This window comes from Lichenostomus cassidix, unplaced genomic scaffold (assembly GCF_008360975.1).
Source record: "Lichenostomus cassidix isolate B80296 unplaced genomic scaffold, HeHo_3.0 HiC_scaffold_863, whole genome shotgun sequence".
NCBI classification, from domain to species: domain Eukaryota; kingdom Metazoa; phylum Chordata; class Aves; order Passeriformes; family Meliphagidae; genus Lichenostomus; species Lichenostomus cassidix.
Window position 1 is genome coordinate 1 of NW_028147375.1, and position 13,806 is coordinate 13,806.

At 55.1% G+C, this 13,806-nt stretch overlaps 3 protein-coding genes across 5 annotated transcripts in view; 1 reads left to right on the plus strand and 2 right to left on the minus strand.

The window, feature by feature from the left end:
• LOC146423281 (killer cell lectin-like receptor subfamily B member 1B allele A) overlaps window positions 1-13,806 on the plus strand; it is a 64,124-nt gene continuing 50,318 nt past the window's right edge. The window contains exons 1-5 of one of the 3 annotated variants that reach the window (XM_085044924.1): window positions 9,724-10,710; window positions 11,074-11,178; window positions 11,416-11,600; window positions 11,693-11,793; window positions 11,886-12,587. In XM_085044924.1, the coding sequence (XP_084901050.1) occupies window positions 10,308-10,710; window positions 11,074-11,178; window positions 11,416-11,600; window positions 11,693-11,793; window positions 11,886-12,000 (909 nt within the window). In that variant the 5' untranslated portion in view covers window positions 9,724-10,307 and the 3' untranslated portion in view covers window positions 12,001-12,587. Of the gene's footprint in view, window positions 66-9,690; window positions 10,711-11,073; window positions 11,179-11,415; window positions 11,601-11,692; window positions 11,794-11,885; window positions 12,588-13,806 lie in introns of those variants that run through there. The other 2 variants (XR_014847593.1, XM_085044925.1) reach the window with 2 other exon arrangements.
• On the minus strand, window positions 1,342-4,366 carry LOC146423282 (killer cell lectin-like receptor subfamily B member 1C). Its single transcript, XM_085044930.1, has 6 exons — window positions 3,984-4,366; window positions 3,161-3,256; window positions 2,463-2,585; window positions 2,161-2,315; window positions 1,797-1,912; window positions 1,342-1,716 (listed from the first exon to the last, which is right to left on the minus strand). Exons 1-6 carry the CDS (start codon window positions 4,066-4,068, stop codon window positions 1,593-1,595), a joined length of 699 nt encoding a protein of 232 aa, XP_084901056.1. The 5' UTR covers window positions 4,069-4,366; the 3' UTR covers window positions 1,342-1,592.
• Window positions 5,589-9,563, minus strand: LOC146423283 (uncharacterized). The gene is made up of 3 exons (XM_085044931.1): window positions 8,987-9,563; window positions 7,637-8,392; window positions 5,589-6,364 (listed from the first exon to the last, which is right to left on the minus strand). Exons 1-2 carry the CDS (start codon window positions 9,243-9,245, stop codon window positions 8,187-8,189), a joined length of 465 nt encoding a protein of 154 aa, XP_084901057.1. The 5' UTR covers window positions 9,246-9,563; the 3' UTR covers window positions 5,589-6,364; window positions 7,637-8,186.

Here is a 13,806-nt window from a genome sequence, read left to right on the forward strand (position 1 = left end):
ATCAGGCTAAGGCTCGGTGCTCTGAGCTCAACACCTCCCTGGCTGTGTTCAATGACGAGGAAATGGTGAGTGAGGGGTTTGGGGTGGCTGAGGGGAGCCTGGGGAGCTCCTGGGCCAGGGGTGCAGCTCCCACTACTCCTCTCTCCTTGCCAGGAGTTCCTCTCCTGCATCAGCAAGAAGGATGATTCCTGGGTCGGGCTGCACAGACAGGACCAGCGGCTGCAGTGGGTGGATGGCAGCAACTTCAGCTCCTCGTGAGTCCTGGGGGCACAGGCAGGGCCTGGGGGGGACATGGCTGCTGGGACTGTCCCTTGTGTGCAGCTCTTGTCCTGCTGCTGGAGGGGACAATGGCACAATATCTTTCTCTGCTCCTCCTTGCAGGATTGAGGTCTCGGGCGACGATGATTGTGTGTTCCTGGGTAATGGTGGATTCCAGAGTGGAAGCTGCTCAAATCTGCGGCCCTATATCTGCAGCAGACGCCAAACTCGCCTGTGACTAGCGTGATAAATGAGTGGATAGTAAATGTTGGCTTTTGCATCTATGAATTTGGCATTTATAAGTGATTAGGTACTGTGTGAAGTAGCACTTGGATAAAATATAGTTAAGTGGAAACAAAGTTAGAGGTAATTATTAGCTATGTAATAGATGGAGTATGCTAGAAATGTGATAAGAAATACATGGTAGTAGATGTCTTTTAAACTGATAAGCCACAAAGCCGGAGATAAAGATGCCCTGAAGGTAGAAAAACAAACAGACCTCATGCATCCCAGGACATGTGTGATTTACAGTCACACCTCCCTGAGAAGAGTGCCAGCTATAAACTTGAATTAGGGGATAGAAGACTTCAGCGAGAAGAGAGAAGAGAAGAGAAGAGAAGAGAAGAGAAGAGAAGAGAAGAGAAGAGAAGAGAAGAGAAGAGAAGAGAAGAGAAGAGAAGAGAGAAAAGAGAAGAGAAGAGAAAAGAAAAGGAGAAGAGGACAGGGCTGGAGCTGTTGGAGGCAGTGGGGATGGCCATGGGGCAGATGGGGATTTTGCTTTGCAGCTCTGTGGGGTGAAAGGGAGGGATGTAAAATCCATTAAGGAAAAGAGGGAATGAATAGCAGGTGGTGGAAATCGCCGACAATTTGGATTCACCTTATCTGTCTGAACTGCAAATTCTGACAATGCTGCCATGTGTGTTGCTCTGTCACTCCTCAGGCCACAGCCTGTCTGCTGAGACCCCCATAACCAGCTTCACTTTTTGGGGCCATCTGTGGCAATTTCACAGATTTTTTTTTTCTTTTAACACGCTTTATTTGGAACAGCCCCACACCATGATTGATGCCTCAGGTGGATTCAAGTGACAGGACACTGAAGGACTGCAGTTTATAAAAGGCACTGAGCTCTGCAGAGGAAACTCAATTTTGGGGTGTTGTGTGCTTCCTGTTCGTGATGTGGTTTAAATACAGCAGAGAACAGTGCCAGGAAACAACACCATCCATTCATGCAGGTGGCTGTTGAGCAATGACAGCAGCAGCAGCTCCTCAACCCCTCACCTGACTCCCCCATTCCTGCCTCCCACATCCCACCCGAGCCTCTCTCCTGCCCCAGGTCACAGTTTGGTGGCTTCTCTCTGGCAGATCCACCTCGATTCCAAGCTGCAGTTGTCGGGGATGATGGTGCTGCCCCTGAGCATCCCACATTCTCCAGGTCGCTGCTCGAGGTCCACCTGGAACCTGTGGGTGCAGGAGAGTGTCCAGATCACCTCGGGGGTCCCTTGGCCACTCCCAGCCCCCAGTGCCTCCCCAGTGCTCACCGGTTTCTGTCCAGGCTGGAACCATTCAGCCACACCCAGCCTTTCCCAGCTTCAGGCAACCAGAGCCCAATCCAGAAGTTACGCCCGGATTGCTGCAGGGATTCACCGAGGACTTCCTGGCTCGGGGGAAGGAGAAGTCATGAAGCTGCTGGGTTGTGAATGGATACCCCAAAACGGGCTCTGTCCTCATCCCAAGACTTAGCCCCACCCTTGTCCCCCACACTCTATCAGAGGCACCTGGGGGAACTTGGATATGGCGTGGGCGCTGATCCCAGGATTTTGGGAACCTCCTCACCCTTCCCGGGGTGCCACCAGCCCTCATCTCCGGGTCGATCCCACCTCCCTGACCCCACCATTCCTTCACCAGCTCATCCTGATCCTGCAGGACCAGCAGCGTTGATCCCTGATCCCTGCACTGCTCCTGGCTCTTGTTCCAACGGCTGTATTTAGTGGAGATCCAGTAGCACTTGGTGCTTCCCAGCGTCCAACCCTGGGGGCAAATCCTGCATCCCTCAGCCGCTGGAAAACAGGATTAACACTAGGTTAAGCCACCGAGAAATCACTGTGAGGTGAAGAAATCACCCTGAGCTGCCCTCGGGGCTCCCATCTGGGTGTGCCACAGATGTTGGGAAAGCTTTTGGAGCAGAGATGCCTCGGGGCTGTTACCTTGTGGCTGTGACAGGCAGAGAGCTTTCCTCAGCTCCGAGATGAAGTTCTCCAGGGTTCCATTGATGTCCTCAACATTCCAATTCCCGATTTTGCCACTTCTCTGCGGCTGCTGGAGCAGAACTGCAGGGAAAGAAAAGAAAGCTGAGCAGTGACAGCACCTTGCCAGCCCCAAACTGTGCAGCCCTGAGCTCCCCCTGCTCAGAGCTGTCCCCACCCACGGTGGCTTCGTGCCGGTGACAGGATGTGGCCCCTCGAGGTGTCACCGCGGCTCTGGTGCCACCTCCGAGAGCCGCAGAGCCTCTGTCCCCCTCGTGCAGCGCCGGGGCTCTGAGGCCAGGCTGAGGAGCTGCTCAGCACCCCCTGCCCCACACGGGCACAGCTGGCAGCCCTGGGTTTGGGGGGGTTTCCCCCAGCCCTGCCCCTCTGGGGGTCTCCCCGACATCCAGCAGCCATCGGGGTCTCCCTGCCGCCTGCCCGGGGGGTTTGGGGGTGCTGGGGGTGACAACAGCCATGTGCCAGCAGCTGGGCACGGGGCTGCTGGAATGGTGGCTCTGGGTGAGCCCGAGTTCAGCCCGGGGCTGTCCGACCCACCCGAGACATTTTCCCCATGGCCACACAACCCCCCGGGCCACCTCCCCGCTGTCAGGCTGTCCCCGTGTCCCCCCGTGTCCCCCCTGTCCCCTCCCCACACTCACACGAGCAGCCCAGAGCCACCACGGCCACTCCCAACAGGACATTCCCGGTCCAGCCAGCCCCGAGCGCCACGCGGTGCCACCGAGGACAGCCTGGAGCTGCAGGGGACAGAGGGGACAGCAGATCGCACGGTGTCACCCCACAGATTTGGGTTGTTTTGTCCCCAAGAGCAGCTCAGAGCCCGGCAGCCCCCAGGGTTCAAACCTCGATGGGTTTTTCCCTGCAGAGTTACTTGCGGCAGGAATTAAATCTTTTAATTAATGGTTAGATTTTGTGATCTTTGAGGTCTTTCCCAACCCAAACGGTTCTGATTCTTCTGCTGATTTTTCTCCACAAGGAAACCCAAACTGGAGTCATCAGGAAAAAGCACGGGGCACAAGGAGCAGCAGAAGGAAACAAAGCAGGAACCCCCAGAAGCTCAGGGAAGATGGACAAGGAGCATCAAGAGCTGGATGAGGATTTCCAAAGGCATCAGCTGCCCTTCAGCATGGCAGGGCTGCAGAATTGGGGCAGATTTGGGGCTTTTGCTCCAAGCAAAGACCCCTAGAAAGAAATAACCCCTGAAATGGTGCTGGTGTGGAGTTCAGTTAGCCCAGCTCAGCCTCTCCACGCAGAGATGAAGCTCAAACAGGAGCCTGGGGGAGTCAGAGCTCAAAAATCATCCTACAAACCCAGGTTTAAACTGAAGAGGAGGAGGAGAAGGATGAGGAGGAGGTAAAGTGATCCCTGAGCACCAAAGCCATTCCACCCAAAAGCAGCCCCAGCATCCCCCAATTCCTGTCCCCCACCCACCTGGGGGTCCCCAGAGGGGCTGAACCCCTTTACCTGCACCCTGCAGGGCTGAGGATCTCCCTGCAGTCCCCCGCTTGCTCTGTTGGTCCAACACCATGTAGCCTTCTTCATCCTCCATGTCCCTGCAGAGCTTGGGGACAGCTTGGGGACACAGCGTGGGGACAGTGGGTGGGGACAGCGTGGGGACACTGCGCTGGTGGCTCAGAGGAGGGGACAGGAAGCCAAAGCATCTCTGACCACTGGCCTGGAGCTTCCTGCCCTTGTCACAGCCCTGACAGCCCGGGCAGGGGCTGGGAGGGGTGGGATTTTGTCTCCAGGGGAAGGAAAATTGGGATTTGGGGGAAAGGAATATCGGGATTTGGGGTTTGTCCCCATGAGGGAAAGGGTAATTGGGATTTGGGGTTTGTCCCCATGGGGGAAGGAAAATCGGGATTTGGGGTTTTGTCTCCATGGGGGAAAGGAAAATCGAGATTTGGGGGTTTGTCCCCATGGGGGAAAGGAAATTTGGGATTTGGGGTTTGTCCCCATGGGGGAAAGGACAGGGAGTTGTGGCAGGAGGTGCTGCTGGAGAAAAACCCTCCTTGCTGCCCTAAAATGGTGAAAATAGAAGAGCAGCAGGTTGGCCCTGATCTCTGAGAGGTGAGAATTGATAAAATGTCATTGAGGGAGAAATGAAACGTGGGGAATGTATCAATGAAATGCCAGAGGTGTCTGAAAATAGACACAAAATGTTTTGTGGAGCTGCCAGTCTGGGTTTTCCAGCTTTAAGTGAGGTTCAGCTGACTCAGCGCCCTGGGGCTGACTGAGTAACTCCTACCCCCTAATTAGGAATAATTTATTGGGCTAATTAATGGTCAGTTAATCGGTGTTTCACTATCTCTGATGCACTTTGCTCCTCTGCCAGCCCCAATCCAGCACAGGTTCAGCAGGGCTGCCCTGTCCTGTGAGAGCTCCATGCATCACTTGGATTTCTCCCCAAAAGGGAAAATCAAACCTTTTGCCCAGTTTGGGAAGGACTGGGAGCACTGGGAGCACTGGGAAGAGGCCTCGGCTCGGCTGAAGCCCCCAGGGCAGGGGGAGCAGGGCAAGGGACAGGGCTGCCGGCTCCCAGGGGACACAAGGGACAGCGGGGTGGCTTCATAAGCATTTATTGCGAAAGAAATAAAATAACGAGGGAGATAAAAGCTGCAAAATCCGCACCGCAATTGGGGTCGCGTCAGGAGCGGAGACATCGCAGCGCTGTGGGGATGAGGCGGGATCGCCCCTCAGAGCCGCTCTGGCCAATCAGCGCATGAGAATGAGGAGTGGCGGGAGAATCTGCCAATCAGAATGAGTGGTGGGCTTTGGGCGGGAAAGTCAGCCAATGGGGTGAGAGGCGGGCTTTGCATGGGGTATAAAAGGGTCCGTGAGGGGAGCGACGCTTCCAGACCTTTCCTCAAAATGTCGGGAAAGGATTAAGGTCTGGAATGTTCTGGGGCGGTCAGGAGGCCAAAGAACTGCTGTGGTGAGTCTGGGATGGAGCAAAGACTCCCTGCAGGAGCCCAGGGGATGCCTGAGAGCGACCAAAGCTGCTCTGCCAGTGCCCTCCTCACCCTAGGCAGGAAACAGTATGAATATGTATTAGACTGATGTAATAAAAGGGTTTTAAAGCTTATCCTCATCAATGTCAGGCGTGCTTCTGGCTAATTGCCAAGCATGCAGCGCTGTTACTTTGCTTTATTGTCTTTGTTCCCTGTTGTGCTTTATTAAACCTGTTAAATGTTAACAGGACAGTGAAACCTTTCACACAAGGGAAGGCTGGAGGGTTGGGATAAAGGCAGGGAGAGATCACTCATGGTCATAACAGAGCCGATTTGAGGGAATTCATTGGATTTATTATCAAACAAATCATAGTAGGGGAATGACTAATAAAATAAATCCTACAAAAACACCTCCACCCCACTCTTCCCTCCTTCCCGGGCTTCCTTTTCTCCCCATTCTCTCCCTCCTCCCCACACAGAGGATTGGGATCACTGTCAGCTCATGGCATTGCCACCTCCTCAGGGACAGAAATCCTTGTCCTGCTCCATCCTGGATTCTTTCTGGGGCTGCTCAGGAGTTCTGCTCCATCCTGGATTTCTGCCAGGGCTGCTGGAGTTCTGCTCCATCCTGGATTCCTGCCGGGGCTGCTCAGGAGTTCTGCTCCATCCTGGATTCTTTCTGTGGCTTCTCAGGAGTTCTGCTCCATCCTGGATTCCTGCCTGCGCTGCTCAGGAGTTCTGCTCCATCCTGGACTCATCCCCAGCTCCCAGCACTGAAAACAGGCTGTGAAAGATGATTCGTTGAGGTCACATAATAAAAGAGCCCCAGGGGATTTGTACAGCCTAGATTAATATTGAGTGGCAGAATGACAAAGTTTGTTTGTTAGAGTCACCCTGGAAAACGAGGAACAAAACCAGATGGAAGCCAGGATAATGGAAGATAAAGGAATGGAGAATTCTTTGTGTGTGCGTGTGAAAAAACCTTGAGGGCAAAAAGAAATACATTCTAAAACTTGGCAGCACTCAAACCTAACAGCACTTTAACTTACTTGATACTTTTAATTAATGCCTTAACCAATCCCTTAACAATTTAACAGATGAATAACACTTACCAACATTTATCCTTATACCTTAATTTAACAATTCAACTGAGGAATTACATTTAACATTTAACCTGACTTAGGACTTTGTAGTCCAACTTTGCAACTTAACAGTGGAACAACACCCAGCAGCATTTAACTTAGTTTATAACTCTAACTTCATATCACTTAAAGATCTGATTTACTCAGCTATCCAAGGCAGTCAAACAGCTCTGAGAGGAGAATTTCTGCCACATTTTCCAGACCACAGGCACATGTGTCGTCACAGAGTGAGTCAGTTCTTGTCAGGAAATCCTCTCGAGTACCTGAAAAACTCACTCCTGATGGTTTTCCATCTCCCCAGAGAGGGAATGGTTGATGTTGCAGAACAGAAAGATCTTGCAAAGTGAGTGTCTTGTTGCTCTTGTGAAATCCTTGCTCACTTCTGTTACTTTGGCTAACTAGAAAAGCATTCTGGGAACGACTCAGCCAAGCTGGAGGTGAAAAACAAGTCACATAATTGTAAAACAATTATTAGTACAAATAAGTGCCACACCTTCCCAAACTGCCTACCACATATTTCCCCCTTGAATTTGTCATTTTGTCCCAAAGTCCAGAAACTCAGGCTTGTGCAGTTTGTGTGTTTCAGGATTTTTCTGTTTCTGGGCCCTGAGCAGATGTCATGTGGCAATTCCTGCCATTTAGCCAGAGTCATGATTTACAGAAAAAGAGGCAAAACTTCATAACCTATATAATTTTAACAGAGTTTCTCAATCCACTTATCTATATAACTTATCCCCACATTCTGCTATAACTAGCTAAAAAGTCATTTTCATATTCTTGCACTTGCGTGGTTCTGGTTTTTGTGGGGCTCTGGTGTTTTTTCAGGTCTTCTTCACTGACCTTCTCACTTTCCTGTTTTATGCATGTGTTCTGAGTCTCTGTCCAAAGGCCAAAACAACAAATTTGGGTTTTTTTTTCAGTGTGGAAATTCCAGAGTATCACAGTCTTTCTTTGGAAAACACAATGAATGTTACATCTATAGATACATTGTTTGGTGAGCAATTTCAAACAAGTTATTTCTTACCTTCTGATTCCCTTGCATCAGTCAAACCACGACGTTTTCAAACCTGCAGCTTGAAGCTGATCCAGTTAACACCCATCCCCTCTGCCATGGAATTGTAAAGACATCAGCACACATCTTCCCTATCAGAACAATGCTTCACCTGGCCACAGTTTGGGTCTCAGCTTGCTTAGAAAGCGTGAGCGCAGGGATGCTGTGGCATTCGGCAGGGAAAAAGGATGTATTAAACCTTATAATTTATGCTTGGATTTTATATCTTCGAGCTCTATTCCAACCTAAACGCTTTTGATTCTTCTGCTGGTTTTTCTCCGCACGGAAACCCAAACCTTTTTCCTTTCATAAAGAAAAGAGGAGCTCGTTGGACCCGTGCCGGAGATGCCACGATGTTTACCATCAGCTCAGCTGAGCTAACAGTGGCGAGAAATTTCGTTGAACATTCAGTTATTCAGCGAGCTTTTCAGCCAGCGGCGTGGCGTAAAGACACTGCCTTCTCCCATTGGCTGCTTCGCTTGTCACTCTTCGTGATCGCGGCGCTGATTGGTCAGGGCGGGGCTTAGGGACGGTCCCGCCCCTCCTCATTCGAGCATTCGCAGTTCCAGCATTGCTTCCGGATCCTCGGGAGCTGCAGCAGCGACCGGAGCGGAGCGGAGCGGCTGCAGGGAGCGGAGCGCAGAGCCCGGGGAGGCGGCGGCGGAGCTCGGAGAGGCTGTCCCAGCGCAGGTGGGAGCCGCGCTGCCTTGTGCCGGGGCTCGGGGCTCGCTGCGGGCGGATGGAGGGGATGCAGGGGGCGGCAGGGGGGCTGTGGCGGCTTCCTTCTCCCGTCTCCCTCCCTCCCTCCCTCCCTCCCTCCCTGGCTGTGGCGCCGTGTTGCCGCTGGCCTGAGGCCGCTGAGGGAGCGGCTGCCCACGGTCTCCTTGCCGCTGCTGCCTCGGCAGGAGGCGGTGCCGGAGCAGCATGGTCTCGTCCCGCTTGTTATGAGTAGCACAAAGATGTCTCTCCTGTCCCCAGGACAGTTTCTGGCCATGCGGGACCGGACTGGGAGCCCCTGGTGCAGTGGGACTTGGCCATGTCCGGGCAAAGTTAAACGCGCATTAAATGTGGGTGTTGTATACATGACTTGTGAGTCATTCAGTGCAGGGCGGAGAACTCCCGAAAACCGCCCGGCGCCCCAGGCGCAGCCAAGCTCCGCCTTCCCTGCCAATCCCTCCTCCTGTTCCACACATAAACCCAAAGGGCGCTGCCAGCGCTCGCTGTCCCTGAGCTCCAACCCTGCAGGGCATGCAGGGGACAATGCTGAGCCCCTCAGGGCTGCTGGTGGCACCCACCCTCGGTTCTACCGCGGCTCGGGGCTACCTGTGGGCGGTCCGTGCGGGAGGCGACCGCGGCGAGGGGGGCTCTGGCGGATTCGTTCCACCGTGTCCCCCCCGGTTCCCCGTGTTTCTCCTGACCTGAGGCCGCTGAGGGAGCGGCTGCCCGCGGTCTCCTTCCCGTTGATCCCTCGGCAGAGGGCGGTGCCGGAGCAGCGCTGGCTCGTCCCGCTTGCTATCGGTAGCACAGAGGTGTCTCTCCTCTCCCCGGGACTGTTCCCGGCCATGCGAGCTTGGAGCCACATCGGCTACCGGGAGATATCGGGGCTGCAGTCGGACGGGAGGAACTCTAACGTCCTTCACAACCCAAGCTGAAAGTGGAGGAGGTTGCGTCAGTGCAGCGGAATTAGCCTCGTCCCGCCCGATTGCCCGGGGCGGGGAGGAACATGCAAATACCGATTTCCCTGTCAGTCTCTCCTCCCGTTCAGTCAGGGACACAAAGGGCGCTGCCAGCGCTCGATGTCCCCGGGCTGCAGCCCGCCAGGGCAGGGAATGCAGGGGACAATGCTGAGCCTCCTCAGGGCTGTTTATTGTCACCTCAGTGCCTGTTCTGCAGGAGATGAACCTGCAGGAAGAGGAGATGATGTGGAATCTGTGTGGCTTCCTGGGCTGGGGGTTTCTTTCTCCTTCTGGAACAATCCCAGAACTCATGCTGTGCCTCTCACATTAAATATTTACACCCTAACCGTGTTTGTGTATTTAACCATTTCTCTATTGCCTTGACACATGTGCTGCCATAGGAAAGGACCTCGTTTAGAGCATGGTGCCAATAATGCCAAGGTTGGGATTTCACCCCATAGCCGCCATTCTGTCAAGAGTTAGACTCGATGATCCTTGTGGGTCTTGTCCAGCTCAGAGGATTCTGTGATGCTGTGAAATGGCCTTGTGTGACCCCAGTGATGTTACTGTGCCAGTGCTGCTGCTGTGGTTCTCTCCTTGTTGCTTCATTACTTTTTTTTTGTGTCTAAACCAAGACATGAATCCATTCCATCTCTACCTGGGCCCAAAAATCGTTGCTAACTCTTTCCTAGGCAGTGCCAGAATGGGAATCCAGGGGCAGGTGTGGCTGAAGCCACTCTCTTTTGAATCAGAGCCCAGAAACTGAGAATTTATCTCTATCCTGGCAGGGTTTGCTGAGGGTGGAGTCTCTGCCTCGGAGAGGATTTCTTGGGACTCGGTGACAGTGACAGTGCCAGGAGCATTGCTTCTCTGTCCCCCTGATCCGCAGGGACAGGGCAGGACTGAGCTGGATCATCCTCCTGAGCCTGGGGAAAGCGCAGGGCCAGAACCAGCCCAGATCTCTCATCATGATTCTTTCAACCTCCCCTCACAAAGGCTGTAAAACTGTGTCCAACGCTGAACTGAAAAAGGCTTTCTCAGCACTGCTGATGTCTCAGGAACCAGATGCTCTCCATGCCAGGCAGAGAGATCCCAGCTGCGAGCTGGAGGAGAGCGAATTCTGCTCCGCTCACGGGGTTGTGAAGGAGATCCTGTGTCTCCACAATGAATCAGTAGCTGTGGTTTCAGACTTGCCTCAGGCAGAAGAAGCCACTTGTGCTAAGCAGGAAGGTGCCAATGGTGAGTATGCAGCGAGTCAGGATGTGCAGGAAGGATCCTGCACCAGTGACAGGAGTGTGAAGGAGCCCCTGAATCTCCAGGATGGATCAGCAACCAGGAATAAACAGAAAAGAATCCTCGGAGGATATGTGGGTGAGTGCAGAGCCAGCGCTGTGGCCTCTAGGGAGGGGACAATGGGCAGTGTCAGCCCAGGAGCACAGGGCTGGCAGGGTGTTGCTGTTTCCAGGGGTCTGGAAGAAGCCTTGTGCTCTGATGGGCTCAGCATTGACACCCTCAGTTGGCCCCAGCCCTGGGCAGTTCTCCTGCTGCAGGCTGTCCCCTGGGACTGTCTGTCACCTGGCTGTCCCCACACCTGTGTCCCTGTCCCTGCTACCAGCTCAGTGAGTGGCACATGGGCTGAGGATCCCTCCTGTGCTCCCCAGGCGTTGGGTGGGGGGTGTGAGGGCTGGGCCTGCTCAGGACAGCTCCATGCTCACGGCCTGCGGCTCTTTCCAGCTCCTGTTGAGTGGATCAGATCCCATCCCGTGTTCACCCTGGCTGTGCTGACTCTGCTCCTGCTCCTGATCCTGGCTTTGCTGGTGTCCTTGGCTGCAGTGTCAGGTAAGGAGGAGCAGCAGCCTCAGCCCAACCCCTCGGGGCACTGCGGGCTCACTGCTCCCTCACGGCCGGGATCGTCCCTCAGCCCCTCCCTGGCCAATCAGCGCGCGGGAGGATGAAGAGTGACGGCTGAGTTAGCCAATCGCTGGGGAGCCGCAGGTTTGAGCGGGAAAACCAGCCAATAGGAGCTCGGGCTGCTGCGTGAGGGGAGAATCCTCAGACCTTCTGTTCGCTCTGCAGGGAGAAGTCAAACAGACGCTCCGGTTACTCCTAACTCTCCTCTGCTGCTGGCCTGTCCCCATGGCTGGGTTGGGTACCGAGGGATCTGCTACTTCCTCTCGAGGGATCATCTCCCCTGGGATGAGGCTAAGGCTCGGTGCTCTGAGCTCGGGGCCTCCCTGGCTGTGCTCGAGGACTGGGAAATGGTGAGTGAGGGGTTTGGGGTGGCTGAGGGGAGCCTGGGAAGCTCCTGGGCCAGGGGTGCAGCTACCATTGTTTACTTCTCTCTCCTTGCCAGGAATTCTTCTTCTGCTTCAGCAAGAAAAACGATTACTGGCTCGGGCTGCACAGACAGGACCAGCGGCTGCAGTGGGTGGATGGCAGCAACTTCAGCTCCTCGTGAGTCCTGGGGGCACAGGCAGGGCCTGGGGGGCACAGGGGCACAACATTTCCCCCCACGGTGCCAGCAATATCTCTGCTTTTCCTTGCAGGGTTCCTGTGCTGGGCAATGCAGGGTGTGTGCACCTGGCTGAGAATTATCTCGGGAGTGCAATCTGCTCAAATGAGATGCAGTATATCTGCAGCAGGCCCCAAACTCACCTCTAATGGGGAATGGAGGAAGGATATTTTCTATGCTGGGCACTCTCAGCTTCATCTCATCCCTCCAGCATGGGGATTTCCTTCCTCAGCTGCAATATCTGCCTTGCACTGATCCTCAGGGTCACCTCAGTGCCTTTGCTGCAGGAGATGAACCTGCAGGAAGAGGAAATTATGTGGAATCTGATGTGTAGCTGCCTGGGCTGGGCCTGGGTGTTTCTTGCCTGATTCTGGTTCATCCCACAATCTTGTTTCTCTTGCACTAAACATTTATACACTAAGCTTTTATATATAAATATTTTGATATAACACTGTTGGTGCAGAGGAAAAAAATGGTGCTCCATATGAATGTTACCTTCCTTGGCCTAAGGTGCTAATAAAGCCAAGGATTGGATTTCACCCCACAGGGGACCATTCCCTTAAGGACTGGTCTCAATCTATGTGGGTTCCTTCCAACTCAGAGAATTCCTTGAACTTAGGTGACTTATGAACTCATGAACTTAGCCTTAGGTGGCCCCCGTGAGGATTTACCGCGCCAACGCTGCTGTTCTTACTGCATTATTTTGTTACTTTTGTATTAAATGCTCCTGAAGGCCTCCCGGTGTCGCTCGTGTCCCTTTTTACCGGCAGCCGCGTCCCTTGGCCTGCTCCCCCTGGGCCGTTGCAGGGCGGCTGGCGGAAGCTGGGAGCTGCCGTGGGGCTGCCCCGGTGGCTGCGTGCCGAGGCGGGGCCGGGAGGTGCGGAGAACTTGGTCGCTGTTTGCAGAGCAATGGCGCCTTGGGCCCGGGCCCGTTGCAGGGCTGTTCCTCATGTGCGGCTTTGGCCTCGGCCAGCCCGGGGGGCACTGAGAGCGCGGGGCTTGGGCTGTGCGCTGTGCAGAGCCCGCGCCTCGCTGCCCTTGGCTGGCTGTGCTGTCACTCGGGATTGTCCCAGCGCCATTGCTGCTCGGTGCCAGCGAGCGGGGACAAGGCCGGCGCCGGTGTCGCCCCCAGGCAAGCAGGCAGGCAGGCAGGGCTTTAGTGGGGCAGCAGCGGCGCCATGGTGGGAGCGTGTGTGCGGCCCGGGAGCGGCGGCGGAGCTCGGAGAGGCTGTCCCAGCGCAGGTGGGAGCCGCGCTGCCTTGTGCCGGGGCTCGGGGCTCGCTGCGGGCGGATGGAGGGGATGGAGGGGGCGGCAGGGGGGCTGTGGCGGCTTCGTTCTCCCGTCTCCCTCCCTCCCTCGCTGGCTGTGGCGCCGTGTTGCCGCTGGCCTGAGGCCGCTGAGGGAGCGGCTGCCCGCGGTCTCCTTGCCGCTGCTGCCTCGGCAGGAGGCGGTGCCGGAGCAGCGCTGGCTCGTCCCGCTCGCTGTCGGTAGCACAGAGGTGGCTGCGCTGTCGGCGGCAGTGTGCGGGAAAACCCGCGTGGCCAGAGGTTTGTGTTCCCCTAGGAGTCATGTAAAAGTGACTTTATGGATGGACAGAGGGAGAGGCCGTGGGGCATTTGCCATGGGGCTGTAAATCGCAGCCTCCTTTCTATGCTCGTTTCCCGGCCGCATCTCCCTGTCCCTTTGCCGTCTGGCTGAGGGACTTGGAAGGTACAGACTTCCCGATCCGCCCGCTGCCTGTGTCCCTTCACATGGCCCGGAGCCCAGCGCTGCTCCATCCCGACCTGCCCCGGCTCCATCCCGGCTCCTCCCGCGGGATGCGACGGCGTGGGGAAAAGGGGGGAAAGGGTGGGCGCTGGGCTTGGGGGGAGGAGGAGAAGGGATGGAGGAGTAGGAGGAGGGATGAGGAAGGAGGAGAGAGGAAGAGGAGGAACCGGAAGCGGTTGGAGAGAGG

What these genes read in the sequence shown, in the direction of transcription:
- LOC146423282 (XM_085044930.1), bottom strand. Translation starts at nt 4,068, where the DNA reads ATGGAGGATGAAGAAGGCTACATGGTGTTGGACCAACAGAGCAAGCGG. An exon ending in GGTGGCTCTGGGCTGCTCGT is followed by an intron (nt 2,586 to 3,160) that starts GTGAGTGTGGGG and finishes CTTTCCCTGCAG; the next exon opens with TTCTGCTCCAGCAGCCGCAG. An exon ending in TCCAGCCTGGACAGAAACCG is followed by an intron (nt 1,717 to 1,796) that starts GTGAGCACTGGG and finishes CTGCACCCACAG; the next exon opens with GTTCCAGGTGGACCTCGAGC.
- LOC146423283 (XM_085044931.1), bottom strand. Translation starts at nt 9,245, where the DNA reads ATGTGGCTCCAAGCTCGCATGGCCGGGAACAGTCCCGGGGAGAGGAGA. An exon ending in CCCGCACGGACCGCCCACAG is followed by an intron (nt 8,393 to 8,986) that starts GTAGCCCCGAGC and finishes ATCCGCCCGCAG; the next exon opens with CGAGCCCCGAGCCCCGGCAC.